A 24,938-nucleotide genomic window follows, 5' to 3' on the forward strand; every position below is an offset into this window, starting at 1 on the left:
AAATCGTCATCATCGGTTTCAGCAAACTCATCATCACCTTCTTCTTCTGTATCATCGGGAAGATCTTCAACTTGCCTGTTCCGAGGGTCTATTAAGAAAATCTCCTCATCAACATCTGGTTCATACAGATCTACGCAAGTGTCCTGTTGAAGTGGAACATCCTCAACCCTTACAATCTTGCCTCTCGGAGCCACTTTAACTACTGCTAACCATGAAATTCCTGTTGATCGAACTCGAGGGTATGGCAGAAACGTTACCTGTTCTGCTTGAGAAGCTAATATAAATGGCTCAAACCTGTTGTACCGTCGTGATTTGTTCACGTCAACAACTCCAAACTTGTTTAGACGTACCCCTCGTCCAACAGTTGGATCAAACCAATCACATTTGAAGAGAACAGTTTTCAGCCTTAACAATCCAGGATATTCTACTTCAATTATTTCTTGCACAACTCCATAAAAATCGATTTCACCCCTCACGCAAACTCCATAGTTAGTTGTCGCCCGCTTTGCACCGTGACGGTATGTGTGAAAAACATAGCCCCGAGTGAAATACATTGAGGCTGTAGTTATTTTGGCCATCGGACCTAGTAGTAACTCATGGAACCATGTTGTAAATTCATCCGGATCATTCGGGTCCACCTAATATGAAAAAAATTCCGCTTTTATTTCTTGAATTCGATATATAGCAAATTAAAGTAGTCTTTTAATTAAAATTTTAAACGTACTTGTCCTTTTAACCACTGGGCATAGTGTTGATCTTTACGATCATTGATTTCAGTTTCAGAAATCCCAGATATGCATTCTTTAACCTCATCAACAAATGTGCTAAAAAAACAATAAATAGTTATTAATACTGACAACTTTTAAAAAGATATTATTAATTAAATTAAAAGGTACCTTTCATACGATGACAACTCTTCACAATTTAACAGGATATACGTATGTGTACTGTGATAATCTTTTTCATTGGACCACCAAACATCTTTTAGTTTTCCACTAAGACGTCCGATCGGCGAGAATATGTCAGGTACACCTTCAACGGCATATGTATGGCCAACTCCTCCATCATCATATCGACGAGTAGCTCTTTTGCGTGTTCGTACTTTCGGTGCAAAATAGTATGAAGTGAAGTGTGAAGTCTCTTGCGTCAAGCTTCTCGCCACAATTGAGCCTTCCACTTTAGCTAGGTTTTTGGCTTTACCTTTAAGATGCTTCATGAAACGCTCGAACGGATACATCCACCTGTACTGAACGGGTCCACCGAGCTATGCTTCGTGTGGGAGATGAACAGGAAGATGTTCCATAACATCAAAAAATGATGGTGGGAAGATCTTTTCCAAATTGCACAACAAGATTGGAATATTCAATGCCAGTTGTGATATTACATCAACTGATAATGTTCGTGTACTAAGATCCCGAAAAAAGCACCAATGCCTCCAATAGCTTCATGGACGTTTTTGGGCAAGAGTTCAGCAAATGCAAATGGAAATAATCGTTGCATAAACACATGGCAGTCATGGCTTTTCATCCCAGCAAACTTTACCCCCTTCTCAACAGATTTGGAAAGATTAGAGACATACCCATCAGGAAATTTAACGTCAGAAGAAACCCATCTGAACAATGCTGACTTTTGATCTGCACTCAACCGAAATACAGGAACTGGTGCTTTCCCGTTTCTCAGTAGATGCAACTCACTTCTGTTGCATAAATCAGGCAAGTCCAATCTTGACTTACCATTGTCTTTTGTTCTTCCCGCTACGTTCATAACTGTATGCATGATGTTATCAAAAACGTTTTTTTCAATGTGCATGACATCAAGATTGTGTCTGAGCAGATGATCTTTCCAATAAGGTAGTTGCCAAAAGATACTTTTCTAGTGCCAATTATGATGAACTCCATAACCTTCAGGCATATTTACAGGAGTGTGCCAGTTTCCCCCACGAGTTACTGTTTCTTCTGCCCTCCAATGATCGATTTGCGCCTGTATATCAGCTCCTGTTAAATTAACGGGTGGAGGGACATGTACACTTTTGTTCTTCATAAATAACCTTTTGTTCCTCCGATATGGATGGTTATCCGGTAAAAACCTCCGGTGACAATCAAACCAACAAGTTTTTCTACCATGTTTTAGCTGAAACGCATCAGTTCGATGAAGACAATAAGGACAAGATAGCCTCCCATGTGTAGTCCATCCTGATAGCATACTATAAGCGGGGAAATCGCTTATTGTCCACATTAGCACAGCCCGCATAGTAAAATTTTTCCTCGTAGAACAGTCATATGTACGAACGCCAGTATACCAGAACTGATTCAACTCATGTATGAGTGGCTGAAGAAATACATCGAGAGCTCGCTTCGGATGATTTGGACCTGGAACCAAAATACTTAGGAAAAAAAATTCCCTTTGCATGCACAAATCTGGAGGAAGGTTATAAGGAGTTAGGATTACTGGCCATAATGAATATTGTCTACCAGACATAATAAATGGACTAAAACCATCAGTGCACGGACCAAGATAGACATTCCGTTTGAACTTAGCAAAATCTGGGTATACCATATTGAAGTGTTTCCATGCCTTTGCATCTGATGGATGAACAACTTCTCCATCTACTTGTGTATGTTCTGCATGCCATCTCATTGATGCAGCTGTCCTTTCAGATTGATAAAGCCGTTTTAATCTATCAGTTATAGGGAGATACCACATACGTTGGTACGGTATCCTTTTACGCCCACCAGTTTGCGGCCTGTATCTTGGTTTTTGGCAAAATCGACATTCCTCCAGCTGATCATCATCTTTCCAAAAAATCATACAATTGTCAACACATACATCTATCATCTCAGAAGGTAGACCAAGACTAAAAATCAACTTCTGAATTTCATATTATGTTCCCGCTGCCAAGTTATTCTCCGGTAGATACTCCTTCAGAAGATCAGCCCAATCATCCATGCAAACCTCAACCAGGTTATGATCTGTTTTAATTGACATCATCCTAGCTGCCAACGATAATTTAGACAAGCCTTCTATACATCCTTCGTAGATTGGCTGATTAGCATTGTCTAACAAATCATAAAATCGTTTGGCATCTACATTAGGTTCCTCAACAGCATTACCCGTATGCGTTTAATTTCATGAAATGCATCAGTCACCATTTCGTGCATCCTATCATGATCTACACTTTGGTCATATTGATACTGATTAGGCTGATGACCATAATTCGATTCATCAATATCAACATGACTTTGATAATTACTACTACTACCAGCATTCCCAGTATTACTGCCATATCCTTCTCCATGTAGATACCAAACAAAATATTGCGGCATAAACCCTCTATTTAATAAATACGTCCACACGGTTTTGGTTAGTGTATATCTCGTATTCTTGCATTTCAAACAAGGACAAAACATCTTCCCACTATCTTTCGTTCTCTCCATATTTGTAGCCTGATACATAAATATTTCTAACCCGTTCTTGAACTCTTCTGTCAACGCCCCATCTGAATCTTTACGCATATACATCCAACTTCTTAGCTCGTATATAGATATCTTGAAAATAAACTCACAATACTATCTCTTTTTATTGATTAGACAATAAAGGAGATGGTCTCTTGTGTCACGTCTAGCCACGTGAATAGAGTAAATTAACCTTATAATATTATTACTTCTTTTTTTCAAAGTAATATAACTCCTAATTCGGGTTTCCGGCAATAGACAACCCAATATATAAGGATTTACAACACTATACTAAAATTTAAGAGACCTACAATGGGTCTCCAAGATGAAGATGCTCTTATGTTTGAATGATGATGTGTTGTGATTGAATGAAGGAATGAAGATCTATTTATTGGAAAATTTTGGGCTTTACAACGCTTTTACGACGACTTTTTACGATGGTTTTACATTCAACAATAATATTACGACGAGTTTACGACGATTTTGCGATAAAATTTTTCATCTACAATTGTTAGGTAAACATGTTTTAAATGTTTTTCACCTAACTCCTTTTTCGACGTAAAATCGTCGTAATATGTACATCGAAATGTAGTCGCCGTATATTCGTCGTAATTTTGAGACGAATTTACGACGGTTTTACATTTACTAGCAAATCTCTCGTTATCGATGTATAATCGTCGTAATTCGTCGTAAATTGTACGTCGAGTTTACGACGATTTTTTTATACGACGGTTTTACGACGGTTTTTAAATTAGACGTTAGATCGTCGTAAAATCGTTGTAAATTTGCGACGATTTAAAAACCGTCGTAATGGACCGTTGGAAAACGATTGTTTTTTTGTAGTGCATTTGCTACGAGTCTGGCCTTGAAACGAGGTTCTTCCACACCTGGTATACCGAGCTTGTATTTGTATATCCATCTGCTTCCAATCACCTTGTGATTCTCAGGTTTGGTGACTGTAGTCCAGGTATGGTTCTTGATTTGAGACTCCATTTCTTCGTCCATGGCCTTTCTCCACTTTTCCCAGTGAATATCCCTTCTTGCTTCATTGAAGTCATTTGGTTCTACTGCATATCCATCTTCTGTTGTGTACAAAGCTTCTGCACAATAGTCTTCATCATCGAATCTTCTTGGAGCCCTTATTTCCCTTCTGTCTCTGTCTCGTACTAGATGATAACTCAGAGGGGTTTGATGAATTGCAGGCTCTGCATCATCAACGTTATCATCGTGAATTGATGGAGAAATAGTTTGGGTATTTGGTGATGGTGGGAGGCCAGTCACTTCTTCAGTATCTCCACCTGAGGTAGAGTCCTCCGTTGTGTCAAGATCAAGATCGAGAAACGATCTATCTGAGCTAGTTTCTTCTTCAACTGAATCATCGTCTTTTCCAATTAGATCCTTGAACACAGCATTTTCTTGAAAAATAACATTCCTGCTTATAATGCACTTCCTCTCACTTATCAACCATACTTTGTAACCTTTAACTCCAGGTGGATACCCAAGCATCACCCCTCTCTTTGCTCTTGGACTTAGTTTGCCATCATCTGTATGTACAAATGCAATACATCCAAACCTCCTCAAGTAACTGTATACTGGTGGTTTTCCAAACCATTTTTTGTCCGGTATGTCGAAGTTAAGAGCTGAAGAAGGGGTCTTGTTAATGAGAACAACTGCAGTATGAGTGGCTTCAGCCCAGAAATTCTTCGACAGTCCTGAATCACTCAGCATTGTCCTCGCTTTCTCCATGATTGTACGATTCATACGCTCTGTAACTCCGTTCTGTTGTGGCGTGTAAGCACATGTCCTGTGCCTTTGAATTCCTTTTGATTCACAAAATCCATCAAACAGCTTGTTGCAGAACTCAAGGCCATTGTCTGTTCTGAGAGTCTTAATCCTCTTTTCACTTTGATTCTCCACCAGACGTGACCATTCAACAAAGCTTTCAAAAGCTTCATCTTTTGTTCTCAGAAAGTAGACCCACACTTTCCTAGTGTAATCATCGATGAAGGAGATGCAGTATTGTCATCTTCCGAGTTACATTGGTACTGATGGTGCTCCCCACAGATCAGAGTGGACATATTCGAGCTTCTCCTTGCTGTCGTGTTGAGCTAGATTGAAACCCACTCTTCTTGCTCTTCCAAAGATATAGTCTTCACATGTATCCATTGCAGACACCTTCTTACCATCTAATAACCCTTTCTTGACCATCGTGTTCATGTTCTTTTGGCTCATATGCCCCAACCTTCTATGCCACAATACTGTATCATCTTGTCTCCTTATAACCGCATGTGATTCTTCGACTGCAGGTTTCCAAAGCAGAAGATACAAAGTATCAAACCTCCTTCCTGACAGCAGTACTTGATCACCAGCCTTGATACTGAGAACTCCATTCTCTGACTCAAACTTGTAGCCAGCCTTTTCAAAGGTCTCCAAAGACAACAGATTTTGGTCCATATCTGGGATATACCTTACATTTGTGAGAGAAACCGTTAAGCCTTCTTCGTTCTTGAGCTTGATGGTTCCAAGTCCCTTGACTTTAGCCACGGTCTTGTTACCCATTCTGACTGAACCTCCTGCATCTTCATTTAGGTATTGAAACCACTCCTTTTTATATGTCATATGATAGCTGCATCCAGTATCCATGATCCATTCATCCTCCAGATGTATATCTGTTGATGACATAGCTTCAGATACATATAGTCCTGTAGCTTTGGCCAAATTTCCTTTTACGTTTGAGGATTCACCCTTGCTGCCTTGCTCTTTGGACTTACTCTGAGCCTTTACTTTGTTGGGACATGAATTCTTGAAATGTCCCTCTTCTCCACAGATCCAACATCCTCGTTTACTCTTGGATTTGGATCTTGACCGACCAGACATATTCCCTTTTTCTCTCTGCTCACTTCTTCCTCTAGTCTTGGTTTTTTCTTTTGCATAGAGGCCCTCAGCTTGTCCTTTGAGATTCTTCTTCGCTGACCCAAACTCAAGCTCCTTTGAGTATATGGCAGCTATGACCTCATCTAGGGTCAAAACATGCTTCCCAGTAGTGTACTTAAGAGTATCTCTCAGCTGGTCAAACTGCTTCGGAAGTGACATTAACAAGAGAATGGCTTGATCTTCATCGGACACTAACACCTCTGTGTTCTCGAGATCTTCTATGAGATGAAGGAAGTCATCGATGTTTCCTTCAATAGACAGATTCTCAGCCATTTTGAAACTGTAAAGTTTCTGCTTCAGATAGATTCGGTTTGGAAGAGCTTTTGATATGTACAACTTGTCTAAAGCGGCCAACATAGAAGCTGCAGTCTTCTCCTTTTTGACTTTCCTTAGAACCCTATCTGTCAGGCTCAAGACAATAGTACTTCGAGCCTTTTTCATCTTTTCAAGCTTCTCCTGCTCATCTTTACCGTCGTCTTCTTTCTCTTTTCCTTCTTTTGAAACTCCAGATTCTTTAAGAGCTATGCTCAGACCAAGAATGTCAAGATGAGCTTCAAGCTTTCCTTCCACATCGTGTAATCTCCTCGTCCATCGAACTTCTCCACCTCTACTCTTGCTGAGGACATGGTTCTCGCTTTAGGTAAGTAGCGATGAACCAAAGACGCAACCTTTGCTCTGATACCACTCTGTTAGGACTCAGAGGCCCAAAGATGTCGACTTTCCTTGGACTTGAGACACAACAAACCAAGATATGGGTGTAAGACACAATAACGAAATGAGGAAGACACAAAACAGAGTGTTCACAAGGAATAAGAGATCTTGAACAAGATATTTGCAGAGAAATATGAAAGAATAGAAAAGACAGGAGCACACACCAAGATTTAACGAGTTCACGGTATTAAACAACCGCTACGTCTCGCCGAGACTTGTCTCGGAATCCACTAGATAAAAAGAGTAGCTTTATACAACAAGACTAAACAAGAGCCCTGCCTAATGCCCTTCACTAGCACTTAATTAGACACTCTTCGAATCAATCTTGTACCAAGAAAACAACACCAAAGCTTATGCTAAACAAGTTTTCTCTAATCTATGAAACTCTCTTCTAACACTCAAGTCTTTCTTACCACTCTCCCTCTCTCTCTTCCACACTCGCTTTATAGCTGCTTCGAATTAGGGCTTCACCCTTGACTCAACTGCAAAACGCTAACCTTCTCAAACGTCAAACGCCAAGGTTGAGTCTCGGTTTCTTCGTGTTGCAGACCATAGCACGAGACTTACTGCTTTATTATACACCAGACAATAAGTCCTTAAGGGGTTTGGCAAACTTTGTGTCTTGCCTTTTTAAGCAGTTGCTAATTCTCCAATAAAAGTGGTCCCAAAAGCAACTTTATTGCAGTTTGAAATATAACCGTTGCAGGTAAGTTTCTTTATTACCGCTGAGTCAAATAAAAACTTACTTGTTCATCATATCCTTTGTCTTCACAGCAACGTCCATGCTTTGTAAGCTGTTTTAATTTGAAAAAAAAAAAAAAAGGAGAATTATCACCCCCAAAAAAAAAAAGAAAAAAAAAAAGAAAAAGAAAGAGAGAATCGATTTAGAACCAAGAGTAAACCGATTTAGCCAATTAAACCAGTTTTCGATTTGTCTTTAACCGATCCAGAACTAAACCCTAAGAATCTCTTTCTTCTTCTTTTCCTCGGCCTCTTTTCCTCCCTACCCCAAAACCTGGATCTTGCGAATTTGAGTTCGGTAAGTGAATGAATGAAGTTGTAATCGGAGACTGCGAATCCTTGATTGAGTAGTCGAACATTTCATCAAGGTATCTACCCACGAGGCTCTGATTCATGACCGAGTTTCTAGTTCTTCTCTGTTCACTAGTAAGCACAGGAGAAATTTCCAGAGATTTCATCGCTACACTGTTGAATCTGCTAGTAATCATCACATTTGCCTTTTGTTCATGTTTTCGTTGATACTCCATGGAACAAGGTCGAGATTTGCAGTGACCCTTTTCCGAAATGCATCTTGTTTCTCCTCTGCTGCAGATGTGAGCTTTCGAGCTGGTCGAAAAGAGCAGACTTTCACAGTCTCTTACCTTGTTGATTCATTGGGGTTCACTAAAAAACATGCAGAATCGATCTCGAGGAAAGTCAGCTTCGATGGCAAAGGAAAGAATCCTGATTCCGTTCTGAATCTCTTTAAAGCTCATGGCTTCACAGATTCTCAGATATCCACCATCGTTACTGCTTATCCAGAGTTGCTTTTACTTGACGCTGAGAAGTCTCTTGGTCCCAAGCTTCGGTTTCTTCACTCCAGAGGAGCTTCAAGCTATGAGCTCGCTGAGATCATTTCCAGAGTTCCAAAGATATTGGGAAAGAAAGGGGACAAAACTCTCAGCTTATACTATGATTTCGTCAAAGATGTTATTGAAGCTGATAAAAGCTCAGAGTTTGAAATCGAAAAGTCTCGTCATTCTTGGCCAGAGGGTAACAACAATAAGCAGTCGAACAAATTTCGAAATGTATTGGTTTTGAGAGGATTAGGCATGCCTCAGAAGCTTTTGTTCCCTTTGCTCATCTCGGATTACCAACCTGTCTATGGCAAAGAAAAATTTGAATCATCACTCAAGAAAGTGGTCGACAAGGGCTTTGATCCGACCACCTCAAGGTTTGTCCAAGCGCTACACGTTGTTTACCAAACAAGCGACGAAACTATCGAAGCGAAAGTTGATGTCTTTAAAAGTTTAGGCTTCTCCGTGGGAGATGTATGGGAGATTTTCAAGAAATGGCCTTTCTCTCTGAAGTTCTCGGAGAAGAAGATAAATCAGACGTTTGAAACACTCAAGAGGTGCGGTCTGCTCGAGGAAGAGGTCCTCTCAGTGTTGAAGAAGTTTCCGCAACTCATTCGCCTTTCAGAGCAGAACATAGCTAACTCCGTTGAAACATTTGTAGGTCTAGGATTCAGCAGAGATGAGGTCACATTGATGATCAAGCGTTTTCCTCAGTGTCTTAATTTATCTGCAGAGACGGTTAAGAAGAAGACTGAGTTTCTTGTGAAGAAGATGAGTTTGCCACTAAAGGCTGTGGTTTCAAACCCTCAGGTTCTTGGATACAACATGGAGAAGAGGACTGTCCCAAGGTGTAACGTAATCAAAACTCTCATGGCAAAAGGATTGATCGGAAGTGAACTCCCTTCAATGTCATTTGTGTTGGCGATTAACGATCAAGCTTTCTTGAACAAGTATGTGAGGAAGCTCGATAACAAGAAGCTTGTTGCTGAGTTGATGGCTATCTTCACCAGAGTTTGTAAGGCACACCTAGAAGACTGAGCAACGTTAATGATTTTTATTTTTGTTTTTTGTGAGTTTAAGCATCATCGTTGTTGATTTGTGAACTTACAATTTTTGGTACAAGCACGAGTTAAACCAAACAAAGATCAAAGATCGACGTTGTGTCCATTATTGGAGTTGTTCTATTTATTTAAAAAGCCATGAAATAAAGCCTAACTTCTTTAGGACATGGGGCTTTGAAGCTAAACAACATGAGGAACCTTGGACAAAGACTCATTTATCTTCTCTTCACTGAATGATAAATCTATCAATTCTCCTCGTAGATACTTGTCGTATGAGGGAAGATCAAAGTGGCCATGTCCACACATTGCCATTAGTATCACTTTTGCTTCTCCTGTTTCTTTGCATCGGAGAGCTTCTCTTATGGTTGCAGCAATGGCGTGAGTTGGTTCTGGTGCTGGTATTATCCCTTCCGTTCTTGCAAACTGAATAGCACCTGCAAGAAAATCAGACCGGAAAGTTTGGTATTACAGTCCAATGCAAATGTAAAAGAGAGTAAATTAAATCTAATAAAACTAATTTGCGGAATTGATAGATATTTGCCATTAGGTGAAGGACCACCTTGGAAACATTCGATTTGAGGAATCGAGATTGCTTCCATGAAACCTTGTTCATAAACATGTGAGATCAAAGGTGCCATCCCATGGTACCGTAATCCTCCTGCCAAAAACCATAGAAAACAAGAATCAAGAATCAAGAAAACAAGAATTCAGTAATCAAGAAGCTACAAGCAAGAACCATGAGCCAAGGATCAAGAATTAAGAAATCACGAATCAAGAAGCAAGAAAACAAGAATTCAGTAATCAAGAAGCAACAAGCAAGAACCATGAGCCAAGGATCAAGAATTAAGAAATCAAGAATCAAGAATCAAGAAAATAACAATCAAGAAGCAAGGAGTTTGAGAAGCCTTTAGGTTTAGTGTCTTAAAACTTAATAATAATTATTACCGGCATGGATAGGATCAGGAATGAAGTCATGTCCTAAAGTATGCATCTTCATCAAAGGTGTCAATCCAGCTGTATCCCCAAAATCATAAGCGTAAACGCCTTTGGTCAAGGAAGGACAAGCTGATGGCTCAACCGCTCTTATAACAGGGTTGATCTTGCCTTTGAGTTTCTCCCTGATAAAAGGAAAACTCAAGCCTGCAAAATTTGATCCTCCACCGGTACATCCTATGATCACATCAGGCGTCTCTCCAAAATCTTCCATTTGCTTTATGCATTCTTCTCCAATAACCGTCTGGTGTAACAACACATGGTTCAATACACTGCCTAGGCAGTATTTTGTATCCTCGTTTCTTGCAGCAACTTCAACAGCTTCTGAAATTGCAATGCCTAAACTTCCAGGGCTTGATGGGTCAGATTCAAGGATTCTTCTACCTGCCTCAGTGAGATCTGATGGCGATGGATGAACCTTTGCTCCCCAAGTTTGCATCATTAGCCGTCTATATGGCTTTTGATGGTATGAATTGGCCACTTGCCATACCTATTAGCATAAAAGAAACAAGAACTTAATAAGAAACAAGAAACAAGAACCTAACCTTGATGCTTATTTCGCAGTCAAGGCCAGATAAACAAGAAGCAAAGGCTAAAGAAATAAGTAACTTAATAAGAAACAAGAAACAAGAACTTAAACTTGATGCTTACTTCGCAGCCAAGGCCAAATAAACAGTAAGCAAAGGCTAAAGAAACAAGGAGTTAACTAGAAGGATTAATTGTTCAAGATATCGCTGCAAGAATATAATCTTTGTACTTACTTCGCAGTCAAGGCCAAATAAGCTAGAAGCAAAGGCTAAAGAACTGCCCCATTGGCCTGCGCCGGTTTCTGTCACAACGTTCTTGACGCCTTCTTTGGCATTGTAATAAGCTTGTGGAACTGCTGTGTTGGGCTTGTGTGAACCAGCTGGGCTACCACCTTCATATTTGAAGTAAATCCTGGCAGGTGTTTGAAGAAGCTTCTCCAATCTCTTTGCTCTACAACCAAAGCAAGAACAACCAAATCTTGATAAAACATTCATCTTGGACTAATGGTGAAACACTTTAGCTAAACTGATGCACTCAGACTCTTGAATCTGTAGTATGAAGAACAGAACAAATCCTCTGTATTATTCATCTTTTAAACATAAGAAGAAGAAAAAATCAAGAACCTGATTAGAGGAGTTGGACGCCAAAGCTTATAGATCTCAAGAACTTCCTCAGGAATATCGATAAACCTCTCTAATGTTGCTTCTTGTTTAATCAACTCATTGGGGAAAAGATGAGATAAATCTTCTGGTTTGATCGGTTCGAAAGTCTTGGGATGCAATGGTGGAGGAGGTTTAACAGAAAGATCAGCAATAATATTGTACCATTGATTAGGAATCTCAACAGATGATTTGTGGTTATTAGATCTCAAAGCTGCTTTTGCTCTTAAGTTAAATCCATTTGAGGCTCTTGTTGCTTGGTTTGACTTTCTTTTCAGAGCAAAGTCATCACCTAAGTCAAATCAAAACCGATCTCAAGACATAAAAAAACTGAACTTTGATCAAGCTTGAGCTTCAATAGCTATTCAAAACCCATAAAAAGAAAAAGAAAAAAAAAAGAAATCTTTAACACAAACGAGAGTCCATATTAAAGGTACCTGTAAAGAAAACTTTAGCTGAGACTGATTTGGTGAATGCGTTTGGAGGCAAAAGCAATTGAGAAGCCATTGCCAATTTTTAATAGAAATTTAGGGATTTTGAGCTTTGAAGACTATGAGAGTGAGAGTATATCCAAGAGATCGGTGGAGAAAATAAATAAAGGATACTCAAAGGAAGGCTTCCCGGCACCCAACGACATCTCACTATCTGAATACTATTTTGTTTTGTCTTCTTTTAAATTATTTTTACTAAAGCTCTGGATTTATTTATCATGCTTTTCTTATTGTAATTACTTTACACATTGTCTTTTTCCTTCCTCTTGTTCTCCTTCTATTTTCTTCTACCAAATTCATCAAACCAAAATCAAGAAATCTCCATAAAGTAATTACAATAAACTATTACTCATATTATTATTTTCTTTTGTTAAATCCACGTATAAAACTAAATGAAAAAAAAAAATTTAAATGATAGGAAAACCAAATCGGAATAATTTTTCAAATTTTATCATCTCCAATATGTTGATGATATTGCGGCATTAATGTTCTATTACCAAAGATTCAACGGCCAAAATCCAAACTAATATATTTGTGGGCAAGAATAGTTTCTAACTGTTCATTCATTTAGTGTCTTTTATGATGGCTATAGGACCCTATAAATCAACCATCAGGCAATCATCAACTCTAGTCACTTTCTACATTTATCACGATCTTTAATTTTACCATAAACATTACCATTTATCTCCCATTCTAAAAACAAATATCACAATTCGCATATACTCTTTACCCAATTGCATTGAGTTTGACTTAACAAGCCTAGCCTTGCTTGCATATTGACTCTTTCAGTTTAGGAAACTTTGGTTTCTGACTTTATCATTTGATATTTCATTTACGTTTATTTACTTGATTAAATCTTCTGCTTCTGTTGAACCGATTCTATTTAGTAATACTCCAAAATCAAACTCCTTCACCAATTTACAATATATGTTATACATTTATAAACATAGCATTGGTGAGTGTATGTATGTATACACATGGTTGAAACAAATAGAACTATGTGGATGAAAGCTGAGCCAGCCATGGAAGGAGACGGTCATGGACAAGATCTGGACGATCATCTTGTGGGCAATGTCCAACGCCTTCTAGAACATAGAGGTTGAAGTTAGGTAACTGACCCGGAAGGGACGTGAAGTACTTACCTACAGGACCGTCAAGAGGGGTTAATCCATCTTGGTCTCCCCATAAGACGAGAACCGGTTTGGTTATTTCCGGAATCAGCTTAATCGGGTTTGGTCCAGGTGGACCGGTCAAGATTGATACAAATGCATCTAGTGCACCTTCGCTGTTTGCTGGTCCAGCGATAATCTGACAAAACATTTTCACACACAAAAAGGTAACAAAATTTAGTTGATACCTTGTTATTGAGATCATAGTGCGAGTATTAGAACCATACCTCTACAAGGGTATCATCTACATTGTCTTTGTTTCCGTAAACATTTGTCAAGATGTTCTTGAGATTTTCCCTGTCTTTAACGCGGTTGAAGAGTGCGGAAGCGATTCCTCTTTGCTTGAGTAAGAAGTCGATAAGCAAGAGCAATGGCATCAGAAGCTTGATTCTCCAGTCATCAAACACAGCTTTGTTGTTCATACCACCAGCACAATTCAACAGAACAAGACCTTTAACCAGATCTTGTTTTGATTCTGATTTTTGCAAAGTCACACACACTCGAGTCTTAGATAAAATAGATAGCAGATAATCGACAACATTAGATAAAAGCAAAGAAAAGAAACTTTGGCAACAACTTCTCGGAGATAAAGTGTGATCTTGGAGACCAATCACTAACTAAAACTCAAATGCTTTCTACCTTTAATTGGTTCCTATGCAAAAGCAAGCTCTTGTGTCACATTTACATATCCTACTGGTTCAAGTTAAGAGAATTAGAAACTGATCCAAGTAGTGAAAAGGGCTTAGACCTGAGGCGGCGATGACGCAAGCAAGGCTTCCAACAGAGTTTCCGATCAAAATAGTCGGTTTCTGAACCACTTCCTCCAAGAAGTTGAGTATTAACTACAACAAACACAAGTAAATCCAACAACCAAAACCAAAAACACTTCTTTAAAACATATACAATGCTGAAGTATTTCAAAGATGGTTACTTACTTCAGCCCATGACTCCATAGTATAGCTAAAACCAGGTGGCTTCTCCGAATCACCAAACCCAAGAAGATCAATCGCATACACTGTATGGTTTTTGGACAGAGCATTTATGTTCCTGAGAATAAAGTTCAGCTTTTTTTTCTTGTAAATGCAATGCCTTTACACAAAATCCATCACATTTCACCAATTCTATAAGAAACCCAAAACTCCATGAATCAAAGATTGAGCTTTTCGAATTTAGGGATAAGCGATACCTTCGCCAGTGAGGAATCGAAGCGCCAAAGCCATGAACCAAGAGAAGGGTCTGACTCGCCGGAGTTACTTCCTCCGGCGAGCTCTTGACGAAGTAATTGATTGAATATTCTCCTTTCCACTTCCATTTATTACTTCTCTCTCCAATCTCAGACAGTTCCACCGCTTCCGCTACTCCTCCGCCGGAAACCGCCGCGCTAGACGACGCCGTGGCTCTAACACAGACGCGATCTCCACGGAGGTTAATCCGTCGTAATGTAACCATCGTTGGAGTCGCCGTTCGCGCCGCCACCATTGTCGGCGGCGGCGACATTCCCGTCCATGTCAGAGCTCTCATCGTCTCTGCTTCTTCAGTTATCCAATTTGGTTAATTACTATGCCATTAGAATTTAGAAACAACTTTCTCTGGTTCAAGTTTCGGTAGAACCCGGTTAACAAATAGTTTGATTAACCAAAAGCTCCAATTTTAGAAAACTAAGTATCAAATAAACCGGTCGGTACAGTGGACTGGGGAGAATCCAAATGGAAAGAACAACAGCCATTCGTTTGGTTATGGAGTGAGAGAGGTGCCCACGTGGCGTTGTATTGATGGTTAACGAAGATAAGCAGGATATCAAATTACAGAATACAAAATGATTGTGAAATTTGTTTTGATTTGATATATACGCTTCGATTAGATAATAAAATATTAATAAAATCGGTTTAAATACAATGACCAAACTTATATTGTTTCACAAGCACACGAACTAGTTAATAAATCGACTCTTCCGCTTCGATTAAAAAAAGATTACCTTAGGGAATCTCACGACCACCTCTAATTCTTCAACTATTGTACTATGATCAATCTATACTATTAAAAAAAAAAGAAAAATGTGTTTTATGTCCAAACAGAATTTTTACTTGATTTCCTACTATTCTGTTTTTGGATAACTATTTGGTTGCCAAACAGTTATGATTTTAATTTATATTTACTAAATAAATTAATTTAGTGTAATATTAATAAAATAATAAATTTTAATTTTAATATAAATTTGAAAATTTAATTTTTAGTTTAGATGTTATAAATTTCCTTAAAGATAGGTTATATTATCAAAAATTATAAAATAAATTATTATTATATTTTTACAAAAATAATAACCCAAATATTAATTTAGATATAATTTAAATATTTAAACTTAAATAATATTTTCAATGAAAGAAATGAAAATTATATATTATTATATTTTTATCAAATAATTTTAAAATTTAAATATTTAAAATATATAAATAATATGAACAGATATATTAAATATTTTAATAATTTTGGTTTTTTGATGAGCATATTATAATAAGATTTTTTAATTATGATATTTTTCAAATCAATATAAATAGACATGTTAGAATAATGTTTTTCTAATCTCGGTCATATATAATACTAGAATAGATAAATCAATAGAAATAAATTATATTTAAATAGAAATTTTGTTATCAATTATTAAAAAAATTTATATATGAAAAAAAAATTTATATTATATAAATAAAAATTAGTTCATGTGCAGACGCACGGGTAAATTCTAGTGTCATCTGAAAAATCCAAAACAAACTAACCGATTTATACTTATGTTATGTTGATTGTGTACTTTCAACTTAAAATCTATTATATAAATGTAAGAATTTGTTTTTTTTTCTAGAGAGTCCACATTAAAAAAAAACACAAATACTAAAATTAATAATTTAATTAATTCACATATTTTTTTTTCAAAAAGAATAGAAATAAAAACTGAAAATAAAAAAGAAAAAGAAGTTAGAGCAAGATATATGATAGAATTGAATGGTCTTTTATTGAAAATCTACTGAGACAATTTGGTTTTGCAAAAAAAAATGAATAACATGAATGATGCGATGTACTACTTCAATATAATACAAAGTTCAGTTAAATGGACAACCCAATGGACAAATTAACCCGGGAGAAGGGCTCGGAAGAAGACCCTTTATCACCATGTTTATTTATATTTTGTACGGAGGTCTTAATTGCAAGAGCTATCCCACCAGTTTCTCACTTACGTTGTCGGGCGATAATTTGTTCTTTTCCAAAGCAAATAAAGAACAATGTCAAAAAATCATGCACATACTACAACAATATGAACAGGTCTCGAGACAGCAAATTAGTTTTGACAAATCCTCTTTACAATTTGGACATACAGTCTCGGAGGAGGTTCAATGTGAGCTGAAACAAATTTTAGGAATCTCTAGAGATGGAAGCGCGGGATCTTATCTTGGTATTCCGGAGAGTTTAGGTGGAGTGAAGAGTAGTATTTAAATTTTGTAGAAAAAGACAACATGATTGGGTTAATAGCTGGATATCGTGTCTATTGGCAAAAGAGAGGCAAAAAAAGTTTTAATTAAATCAGTGGCATCAGCAATGTCCACCTTTTTCATGTTATTGTTTGGTTACCCAGATCTACAACGGCGAAACTAACTGATGTGATCATGGATCCGAAGTAAGTTAACGAGGTTCCAAAGGAGGCATTGGTCATTCTGGAGGCTCTCATGACACGGGCCATGTCCCATAAGCTAGCAGAAGCTTTCCGGATTTTGCTGAATGAAGTCCAGAAGATGGAGGTTCAAATCTGGATCGATGAGGAGCAGCTTGTACATACCATCTTAACCTCAATATCATATGTGGATTCTGCTTGAGGTTTGGCCAATGTGTAAGTAGGTTGTACTCTTTTTCTTATACTCGGTTTTGTCCCAATAGATTTTCCGAGTGGAGGTTTAGTGAGGCAATGGGCTTACACTCTTTTCTCGGGTCCAAAACTCAGCAAAAATGCCAAGGATCATTTTTGGCTGGAAGTTCAAGGGTCAGTCAAGGCAACCGAGAAGACATTGAAACTATCTTTATTCTTAGTCTTTGCTTCATTTAATGTATTTTGACATTTTTGAGTATGGCTCTTGGCCTACTCCTTCCCCTATATAAATGATGTAGAGATCTCAGATCTCATTATTCACTTCTTCTTAATAAATATCGTTTAGAGAATCCTCTCTTCTGTTCTTCGTGAACTTTGTCTAATTTATTAGTGGTTAGCCAACAAATTAATTTTGGTTTATCAAGTGTTGTCTATATCACTTGACGCAGCCTTCACCTCGTTGTCTTGTTGAGACGTTTTAAGTCGTTTAAAGGGCACCAGGATTTTTGGGATCTGATCTCACGCCTGGTCATCTACTGTATTCTCATCCAGTCAGTGAAGCCACCCCATTGTTTCAAGCCTTGATTGCAAGTTTGGGCCCAAGGATCTTCGAGTTCATCACTCACCCCTTGGCATCTCTCTTTGTGAATTATTTGGACTCAAGAATCTATCAACCTCATACTGATCTAGAGTGTGTATTCCGTGGGTAATCATATCACTAACTAGTGCCACAGCGCGATATTGGTGGAGCTCGAATGGTCAACATTAAGGTATGCACTGGATGGCGTAGGAGAAACTGTGTAGAGGAAAGGGAAAAATGCCCAGAATGCTCCTCAATCTTGAATTTTATTCTATAATACTCCACATACAATTATTAATTTTTTTTATTTTTTTTTTAATTCGAAAGTTTAATGTAATGTCTAAAAAACCAAAGAGAATTTTCATAATTACAGATCCAACCACTAAATGGGTCGGGTACTGGGCTTTCCGATGGGTTTGGGTCGGATCTGAGTAATTTTTGTAAGTAAATTTTTTTTTGCTGCTTCTCTTTTTCAAATCAAAAAAAAAACGAGAGAAGAGGAGAGGAAGAACCCTAATCGGAATCGGGCATTTCGAAAAACCCCAATTGTCCGCCTTCAGAACTCGATTGGCGGCGAATCATCCCCTACATCACTCGATCGTCTTTTGTTGTGATGGCTTGGACGGAGACAACCTCCGCAAAACCTCCAACCTCCGCAAAACCGCCATGTTTGGGTAAGGGAGGTCCACCGACCCTAAGCGAGTTACGCAAAATGGTGAGGAGTCGGCAAGAGAAAGTGAAAGCCGGCAATGATGATGATGATACAAATGTGGAGGTATGTTTCGTCCATATGGATTATTGTGTGCATTAAGTAAAACTGGAGCAACTAAACGAAATTGGTACAACTAATATAGGTGAACGCCGAGGAAAAAGAGAAGAAAGAGATTCCGAAAGACCAAGAGGAGGAGGAAGAAAAGGACCAAGAGAAGGATGAAGTAAAAGACCAAGAGGAGGAGAATCCGAAATACCAAGAGGAGGAGGAAGAAAAGGAACAAGAGGATGGGGAAGATGAGGTATTAGAGGAGGAGGAATAATCAGACCATGAGGAGGAGATAGAAAAGGACCAAGAGGAGGAGAAAGAAAAGGAACAAAAGGAGGAGGAAGGTGAGGAACTTGAGGAGGAGGAAAATGAGGAACAAGAGGAGGAGGAGGAAGGTGAGGAACATGAGGAGGGGGAAGATGATGATGAACAGGAGGCAGAAGACGATGATGAACAGGAGGCGGAAGAAGATGTAGACTATCGAAGCCAAGCTATACCACCAGAGAAGTTGTACTTTGAACCCGATATGTTTAATATCAACATCAAGCTGTCAGGAAGATGCTACATTGAGAAGGTTGTGAAAACATTAGAAAAGGTGCTAGATGATAGAGAGTTGAGGTGGTTCAAAACGCACCCTCAGTTCAAGCACTTCTTCCACATGTACGTGGAAGAAAATCATAAATCGCAGGGATGTGGATGCTTATTCTGTGTATGGTGCCTTCAAGCAAGATGAAGGAATGCTGGTTTGTAGTAAATGGGGTGCCCATCCGGTATTCTTTGAGAGAGTTGGGGCTTATTTCTAGATTGAACTGTCGAAGCTACCCTAAGAACTACGAAAGGTTAGGTGGTGACAGTAGTAAGTTTGTTGAAAAGTATTTTGGTGAAGGGAAGAAGAAAGTAACATTGAAGGATGTAGATGAGAAGATGGAGTCAATGAAATCAAGTAAAGTGAGAGGTAGGATGAATATTGCTGTCCTTTACTTCTTAGCCAACATAATTGTTGGGAAGACGAAGACAGGTAATACTGCTGCAGGTGTAGAGCCTTTCTTTTTGAGAGCGGCTAGTGATTTAGATTTGTGTGAAACATTTCTGAGGGGACGATTTGCATTTGATCAGAATATGAAGGACATTCGCAATATAGTGAAGAATTTAAATGGGAATGTGCCTGAAGGTGCGAACAAAGTGTTTCCTAGTTTCATTATTCCTATGGAGGTAAATAAGAATAACTGTCATAATGTGTTGTCTGATTCTTTGTATGTATGTTCCTTTTAATTTTGTTTAGTAATTCATGTTGTGTAATGTGTAGCTACTAGCTTATGAGGCAATTCCAGCCCTTGGTAGACATTTTAGAGAAACTGTTGTAGAAGCCGTGGATAGCTGTCCAAGGATGTGCAAGAGCAGGTTCAAGAAAGGAGATTTGAAAGGTTTTGCACTTTCGAAAATAAATTCTCAACTTGGTGCAACAAAGGTTAGAACTCAAATCTTAGCAAATATTGAGTATATTCTCCATTGCTAGGATCAACCTGAATAGTTTTTTTTGGTTTTAAAAGGATATTCATAGTGTGTTGGCTCCATCGAATGATGAGAAGCAATTGCTGGCTCTCATCATGGACGATGAAGATATAGACCAAGATGTAGCGGATTATGTTGTTGATGGTTGGAAATCGATTTGCTGGAGGAGAAAAGTGAGATATTCTTTGAGGAAATGTTCAACAAAGATGTCAATAGCCGAAAGAACAAAGGGAAAAAGCATTAGTCCTAAAACACCAGCTCGTTAAACCGCATCGACTCCTACAACTACAATTGAGGTAGAGAAACTGATTGCAGGCTTAGAGGGCTTGACGAAAACAGTGGAAGATGGGTTTATGGAAACGAGAAGTAAGTTAGATGATCATGACAAATGAATCAAAAAGATGGAGCTGTATATAGGTGAAGAGAAGAACAGAAATCAAGAAGACGAAGAGAATCGTCTTAATTAACTACTTTGATGCAGATTACCATGGCGGTGGTGAGGAGGCAAATGATGGCGCTGGTTGTGCTGGGAAGAAGCAAACAGAAGGAGAGAATGTGGAAGAGAATGTGGAGAAGGATAAAGAAGAGAACGAGGCAGGAGCTGATGTGGAGAAGGATAAAGAAGAGAATGAGGAAATAGACGGAGAAGTGCCAACCCGTGTAACTAGGACTCTTGGACGAACAAGGAAAAAATCACAATACAAACAAACCCCTTTTACAGAAGATAAGAAAGGGAAGAAAAGGTCAACGAAGGATGAAAAGAAGAAGGGAGCTCCCAAAGGAAAAAAACAAAAGACTTAGAGTATAGGTGCTGGTTTATGATCTTGTTTAAGACTTTTGCTTGTACTATTTTGCTATTTTATTTTGCTTGGACCTTGTTTTAAAACTTATGCTTGTAATTTTGGTTTTAAAACCCAGATTTGTACGGTTTAGAACAAATTAGGTGGCACAACTGGTAAAACTGGAAGTACTAATCAGCTAAATTTGTTTGAAGAACAAATTAGTTTGTTGGAACAACTAGTAAAACTGGAAGTACTAATCGGCTAAATTCGTTCGAAGAACAAATTAGGTGGCACAACTGGTAAAACTGGAAGTACTAATCGGCTAAATTCGTTTGAAGAACAAATTAGTTTGTTGGAACAACTGGTAAAAGTGGAAGTACTAATCGGCTAAATATGTTTGAAGAACAAATTAGTTTGTTGGCACAACTGGTAAAACTGGAAGTACTTATCGGCTCCATTTAAAATAAAATAACATAAGATCCATCATTATTCTACAACATTTCTTTTGAAGCAACTAAACATTTCTTAAAATCTCCTTGAGTTTAGCAATTTCTTCAGCATTTTTTTTCAGCTCCATCTGCATCTGTTTGACCTGAAATTCAAGGAGGGCCATTCTTCGAGTCTTCTCTCCATTAACAGCAACATCCTTCTTGATCCTATCAATCTCTTCTCCCACAGCATCCGCCCATACTTTGCGAACATGTAAGCCATCATTCTACACATAATGAAAAAAGTAAAATCGAAACCTAGATTTGGCAAACCTAAACCCAGAAAATGAAAAAGTTCAACCGAAATTGCAAAACAGACAGACCTTGAAGTTCTCGCATTGAAAGTATCTCGTTTGAGAAGACCCATCGGTGACAACAAGCTGTCCTCCACATGGACAACGATACGTCGGAATTCCATAGTCACCATCCGCTATGCAATACAACATATCGATGTATTTCTAGTTTCTTTTGAACTCGCTGTAACTCTCAGGATCCATAACAAGAGTTTGGGAGGGGTGGAGATATTTTTCTTGAGAGAGAAAGGTTTTTAGAGGACAGAAGTACAAGAGGAATGAAGTACAAGAGGTTTTAAGTACCAAAAATAGGAAAAATAATGAATTCTGAAATATTTCAAATTGGCGCCATTTCGAAATTTTTAAAATTTTGAAAATGAGGGGAAAACTATACATAGTTGTACCTCTTAGTTGTACAGTTTGTCACACTCTCAAACAGTTGTATTTTTGTCGAATTCTATTTTTTTTGGTATTACCTATGATTAATGAAACATGTGTTGGTTGTACCGATCATAACTGCTAACTTAAAGAGATTACAAGCACATTTATGAAATAACATTTAGGATATGTCAAAGTTTGATGATATTGGTTTATACCAAGGCTATTTGGTTCAAAGTATCCATAAAACCTATGATATTATATGGGATAAGTGTGCACAAACGGTTTTCATAATTTGTAAATTACGAAATACACATTGTTTTTAGTAAATGTTATACATTTATATAGATATTTAATTACATATACTCTGGAACTATATGTTATTTTTAAAATAACATATCTAAACCCCGATTAAATATATAGAAAATTTTACAAATAGTTGTTCCAATTAGTTCCAGTAATACCAAAACACTCAAACATACAGGGTTTACGAAAATAGCCGGGTAGTTGTTCCAAGTAGTTCCAGAAAACTCGAACATATAGGGTTTAGGACAATAGCCGGGCAGTTGTTCCAAGTAGTTCTAGTAATACCAAATACGTAAACATACAAATTATAAATTTTCGGGTAGTTGTTCCAAGTAGTGCCAATAATACCAAAAAAAATTTACAAATTACAAATAGCCGGGTAGTTGTTCTAAATGGTTCCAGTAATACCAAAATTCGAAAATGCAAATTACACCGTCTGGTTTGATTCCGCGTTTGTCCCGTCCGTCTCCGCGTTTGTCTCCGAACCTTGACTATAATGTAACCAAGTCCTTGCAAAATTTTGTCCTGGCACCCGTTTATTATCACGGTGGTGTTCTCCCGTGGATGTGAACCTCTTATCCCTCCTTCTTCCTTTCTTTCGCTTGGGTAAATCTGGTGGTTTGCAGACAAAATCACATGTTTCAGCTGGAATTAACCACTGATATCTAGGCGGTACTGGATAGATCGTCCTCATGTATGCTAACTTCCACTGGTCAGTCCAATAATATCTAGAGCACAGGTCATGGTAATGGAAATACCTGGATCCATCTTTTTGTTTGTTGCATTTCATAGCTGCAGCTAACGCATGTACACAGGGGTAATTGTCTATGTCAAAATGCTTGCACTCACAAGTTTTCTGTAACAAGTGTACCACATAAGTTTTCCATCTTTTCCAGTAACTTTGTATATGAACTCGAAACTGTTTAGTTCCACAACAACTAGTTTCTTGGCAACTAAACATCTCGAGTGCAATATATTCTCCACATAAGGCACTAATTTTTCTGTCACCTGACCAAATGCAGCCTCCTTCCTATGTCTGTTAAACCATTCACTAAATTTTGCTACAATCACATCGATCATGGCCAAAATTGGTAACCTCCTAACTTTATTAAAAACACCATTTATCGACTATACACCATTACTATTGTCAATGTTGTACCTTTCACCAGGAAAATAACATCTTGCCCAGTATTTCACACTATTGATGGTCTCTGTGCCATATTCCTGCCCTTTTTCAAGATAAGTGACAGCGGTTGGGTACCTCCTTTTAAATTCATCATACTTTTGCAGGAACTCAGCTTCTGTATACACCTTGCACACTCTCTGAATTTTTCAGCGGCCTCCTCTTTGTTCACATAATAAACATGAGATTTCACATTTTACGACATATGATATATACAAAAGCCATGTTGAGCCCTCAGGTATACTTCACCAACCACTTTAACTAAACTTTGATTACGGTCAGTTACAAAAACCAACTCACCATTATCTGGAAAAATGGTTTTGAACCTTTCGAAAAACCAATTCCAACTTGCATCTTTTTCACCATCAATAACACCAAATGCAAGAGGGTAATGGTGGTGATTAGGGTCTTGAGCTGTTGCAATAACTAAAACACCATTATAGCCAGCCTTCAGAAATGTTGCATCTACAATAATAACTTTCCTCATTCCTTCAAACCCTTCGACGCAAGGTCCAAGGGCAACAAAAAGGTACTTGAACCTCTCTTCACCGTCTAAACACAATTTCGTTTTTGTTCCAGGATTAGCCTGCTCCAGCATGTATAAGTAAGAAGGCTGCAACAAGAAACTCTCCACTGGATCCCCAATCACTTCATTACGAGCTATATTTCTCCCTCTCCATGCAGTAGCATAAGACACTGACACACCAACCTTTGTTTGAAGCAAAGTCATAATTTCAGTTGGTGTTGTGGTCTGCAACTGACTTGCATACTTTTCCTTCACCAAAGATGCAACTAACCTTTTTGTGCCTCTTGTGCTAGCGTAGCCACTACGTGACACCCAGGAGCATGTATGCATTTTATTATATCTGGTAACTTTGAAAAATCCTGATTTTGCACCTTTCACAACTCAAATATGCCAAGCACAACCCTTATTTTTCAGCAGCACATTTCACCACCCACCGCTTCTTATCTGAGTTCTTAAGTGAGATCCCAAAACATTTACTAAGTGAAGCTCTCCGAACTAAATCTATCACAGTTTTCTTGGATTCAAACTCTTGTCTTAACTCCAGACCTGTCCCATCTTCTCATGCTTCTATTGACTGACTTCCTTGAGAAGGACGTGGGAACTCCTCAATTTCAACTATCACACCCCTATCTACCCCACCATCAAAACTGTTATCCATCCCGTCATCAGAACTATTCCCTCTATCGTCCTCACAATTATTTTCCA

General features: G+C 38.2%; 4 protein-coding genes across 5 annotated transcripts; 2 read left to right on the top strand and 2 right to left on the bottom strand.

Annotated features, from left to right (window-relative positions):
* The first annotated feature begins 8,088 nt into the window (after positions 1-8,088).
* Positions 8,089-9,783, top strand: LOC18022663 (transcription termination factor 1, mitochondrial). Its single transcript, XM_006405698.2, has one exon. It carries the CDS (start codon positions 8,345-8,347, stop codon positions 9,710-9,712), a length of 1,368 nt encoding a protein of 455 aa, XP_006405761.2. The 5' UTR covers positions 8,089-8,344; the 3' UTR covers positions 9,713-9,783.
* LOC18022826 (tryptophan synthase beta chain 2) lies at positions 9,738-12,534 on the bottom strand. The gene is made up of 6 exons (XM_006405697.2): positions 12,353-12,534; positions 11,880-12,207; positions 11,490-11,706; positions 10,681-11,218; positions 10,295-10,393; positions 9,738-10,169 (listed from the first exon to the last, which is right to left on the bottom strand). The coding sequence occupies exons 1-6, from the start codon at positions 12,420-12,422 to the stop codon at positions 9,916-9,918; spliced, it is 1,506 nt and encodes a 501-aa protein (XP_006405760.1). The 5' UTR covers positions 12,423-12,534; the 3' UTR covers positions 9,738-9,915.
* A 735-nt stretch (positions 12,535-13,269) lies between these two features.
* On the bottom strand, positions 13,270-15,180 carry LOC18022825 (uncharacterized hydrolase YugF). Of its 2 annotated transcripts, none has more exons than XM_006405699.2 (5): positions 14,762-15,180; positions 14,511-14,622; positions 14,324-14,417; positions 13,803-14,050; positions 13,270-13,714 (listed from the first exon to the last, which is right to left on the bottom strand). In XM_006405699.2, exons 1-5 carry the CDS (start codon positions 15,094-15,096, stop codon positions 13,403-13,405), a joined length of 1,101 nt encoding a protein of 366 aa, XP_006405762.1. In that variant the 5' UTR covers positions 15,097-15,180; the 3' UTR covers positions 13,270-13,402. The 2 variants fall into 2 exon arrangements, with proteins under 2 accessions (XP_006405762.1, XP_024014717.1); XM_024158949.1 differs by having other exon boundaries at positions 14,511-14,664; positions 14,762-15,138.
* Positions 15,181-18,618: 3,438 nt separating this feature from the next.
* Positions 18,619-21,078, top strand: LOC112088413 (rho GTPase-activating protein gacV-like). Its single transcript, XM_024158689.1, has 7 exons — positions 18,619-18,780; positions 18,860-19,018; positions 19,067-19,425; positions 19,569-19,977; positions 20,072-20,233; positions 20,316-20,450; positions 20,695-21,078. Exons 1-7 carry the CDS (start codon positions 18,619-18,621, stop codon positions 21,076-21,078), a joined length of 1,770 nt encoding a protein of 589 aa, XP_024014457.1.
* The last annotated feature ends 3,860 nt before the right edge of the window (positions 21,079-24,938 follow it).

This window comes from Eutrema salsugineum, unplaced genomic scaffold, assembly GCF_000478725.1.
Source record: "Eutrema salsugineum unplaced genomic scaffold, Eutsalg1_0 scaffold_14, whole genome shotgun sequence".
In the NCBI taxonomy this organism is placed as follows: Eukaryota; Viridiplantae; Streptophyta; class Magnoliopsida; order Brassicales; family Brassicaceae; genus Eutrema; species Eutrema salsugineum.

Excerpts from the sequence above, each read along its gene's own strand:
- LOC18022825 (XM_024158949.1), bottom strand. The coding sequence starts at position 15,096 with ATGAGAGCTCTGACATGGACGGGAATGTCGCCGCCGCCGACAATGGTG. Across the intron at positions 14,665-14,761 it reads TCGATTCCTCACTGGCGAAG|GCATTGCATTTACAAGAAAA; the intron begins GTATCGCTTATC and ends TTTTGTGTAAAG. Across the intron at positions 14,051-14,323 it reads TTGCGTCATCGCCGCCTCAG|AATCAAAACAAGATCTGGTT; the intron begins GTCTAAGCCCTT and ends TGCAAAAATCAG.
- LOC18022826 (XM_006405697.2), bottom strand. The coding sequence starts at position 12,422 with ATGGCTTCTCAATTGCTTTTGCCTCCAAACGCATTCACCAAATCAGTC. Across the intron at positions 12,208-12,352 it reads AGCTAAAGTTTTCTTTACAG|GTGATGACTTTGCTCTGAAA; the intron begins GTACCTTTAATA and ends GATTTGACTTAG. Across the intron at positions 10,170-10,294 it reads TCAAATCGAATGTTTCCAAG|GTGCTATTCAGTTTGCAAGA; the intron begins GTGGTCCTTCAC and ends ATTTTCTTGCAG.
- LOC112088413 (XM_024158689.1), top strand. The coding sequence starts at position 18,619 with ATGGCTTGGACGGAGACAACCTCCGCAAAACCTCCAACCTCCGCAAAA. Across the intron at positions 18,781-18,859 it reads ATGATGATACAAATGTGGAG|GTGAACGCCGAGGAAAAAGA; the intron begins GTATGTTTCGTC and ends CAACTAATATAG. Across the intron at positions 19,426-19,568 it reads TTCAAGCACTTCTTCCACAT|ATTGAACTGTCGAAGCTACC; the intron begins GTACGTGGAAGA and ends GCTTATTTCTAG.
- LOC18022663 (XM_006405698.2), top strand. The coding sequence starts at position 8,345 with ATGTTTTCGTTGATACTCCATGGAACAAGGTCGAGATTTGCAGTGACC.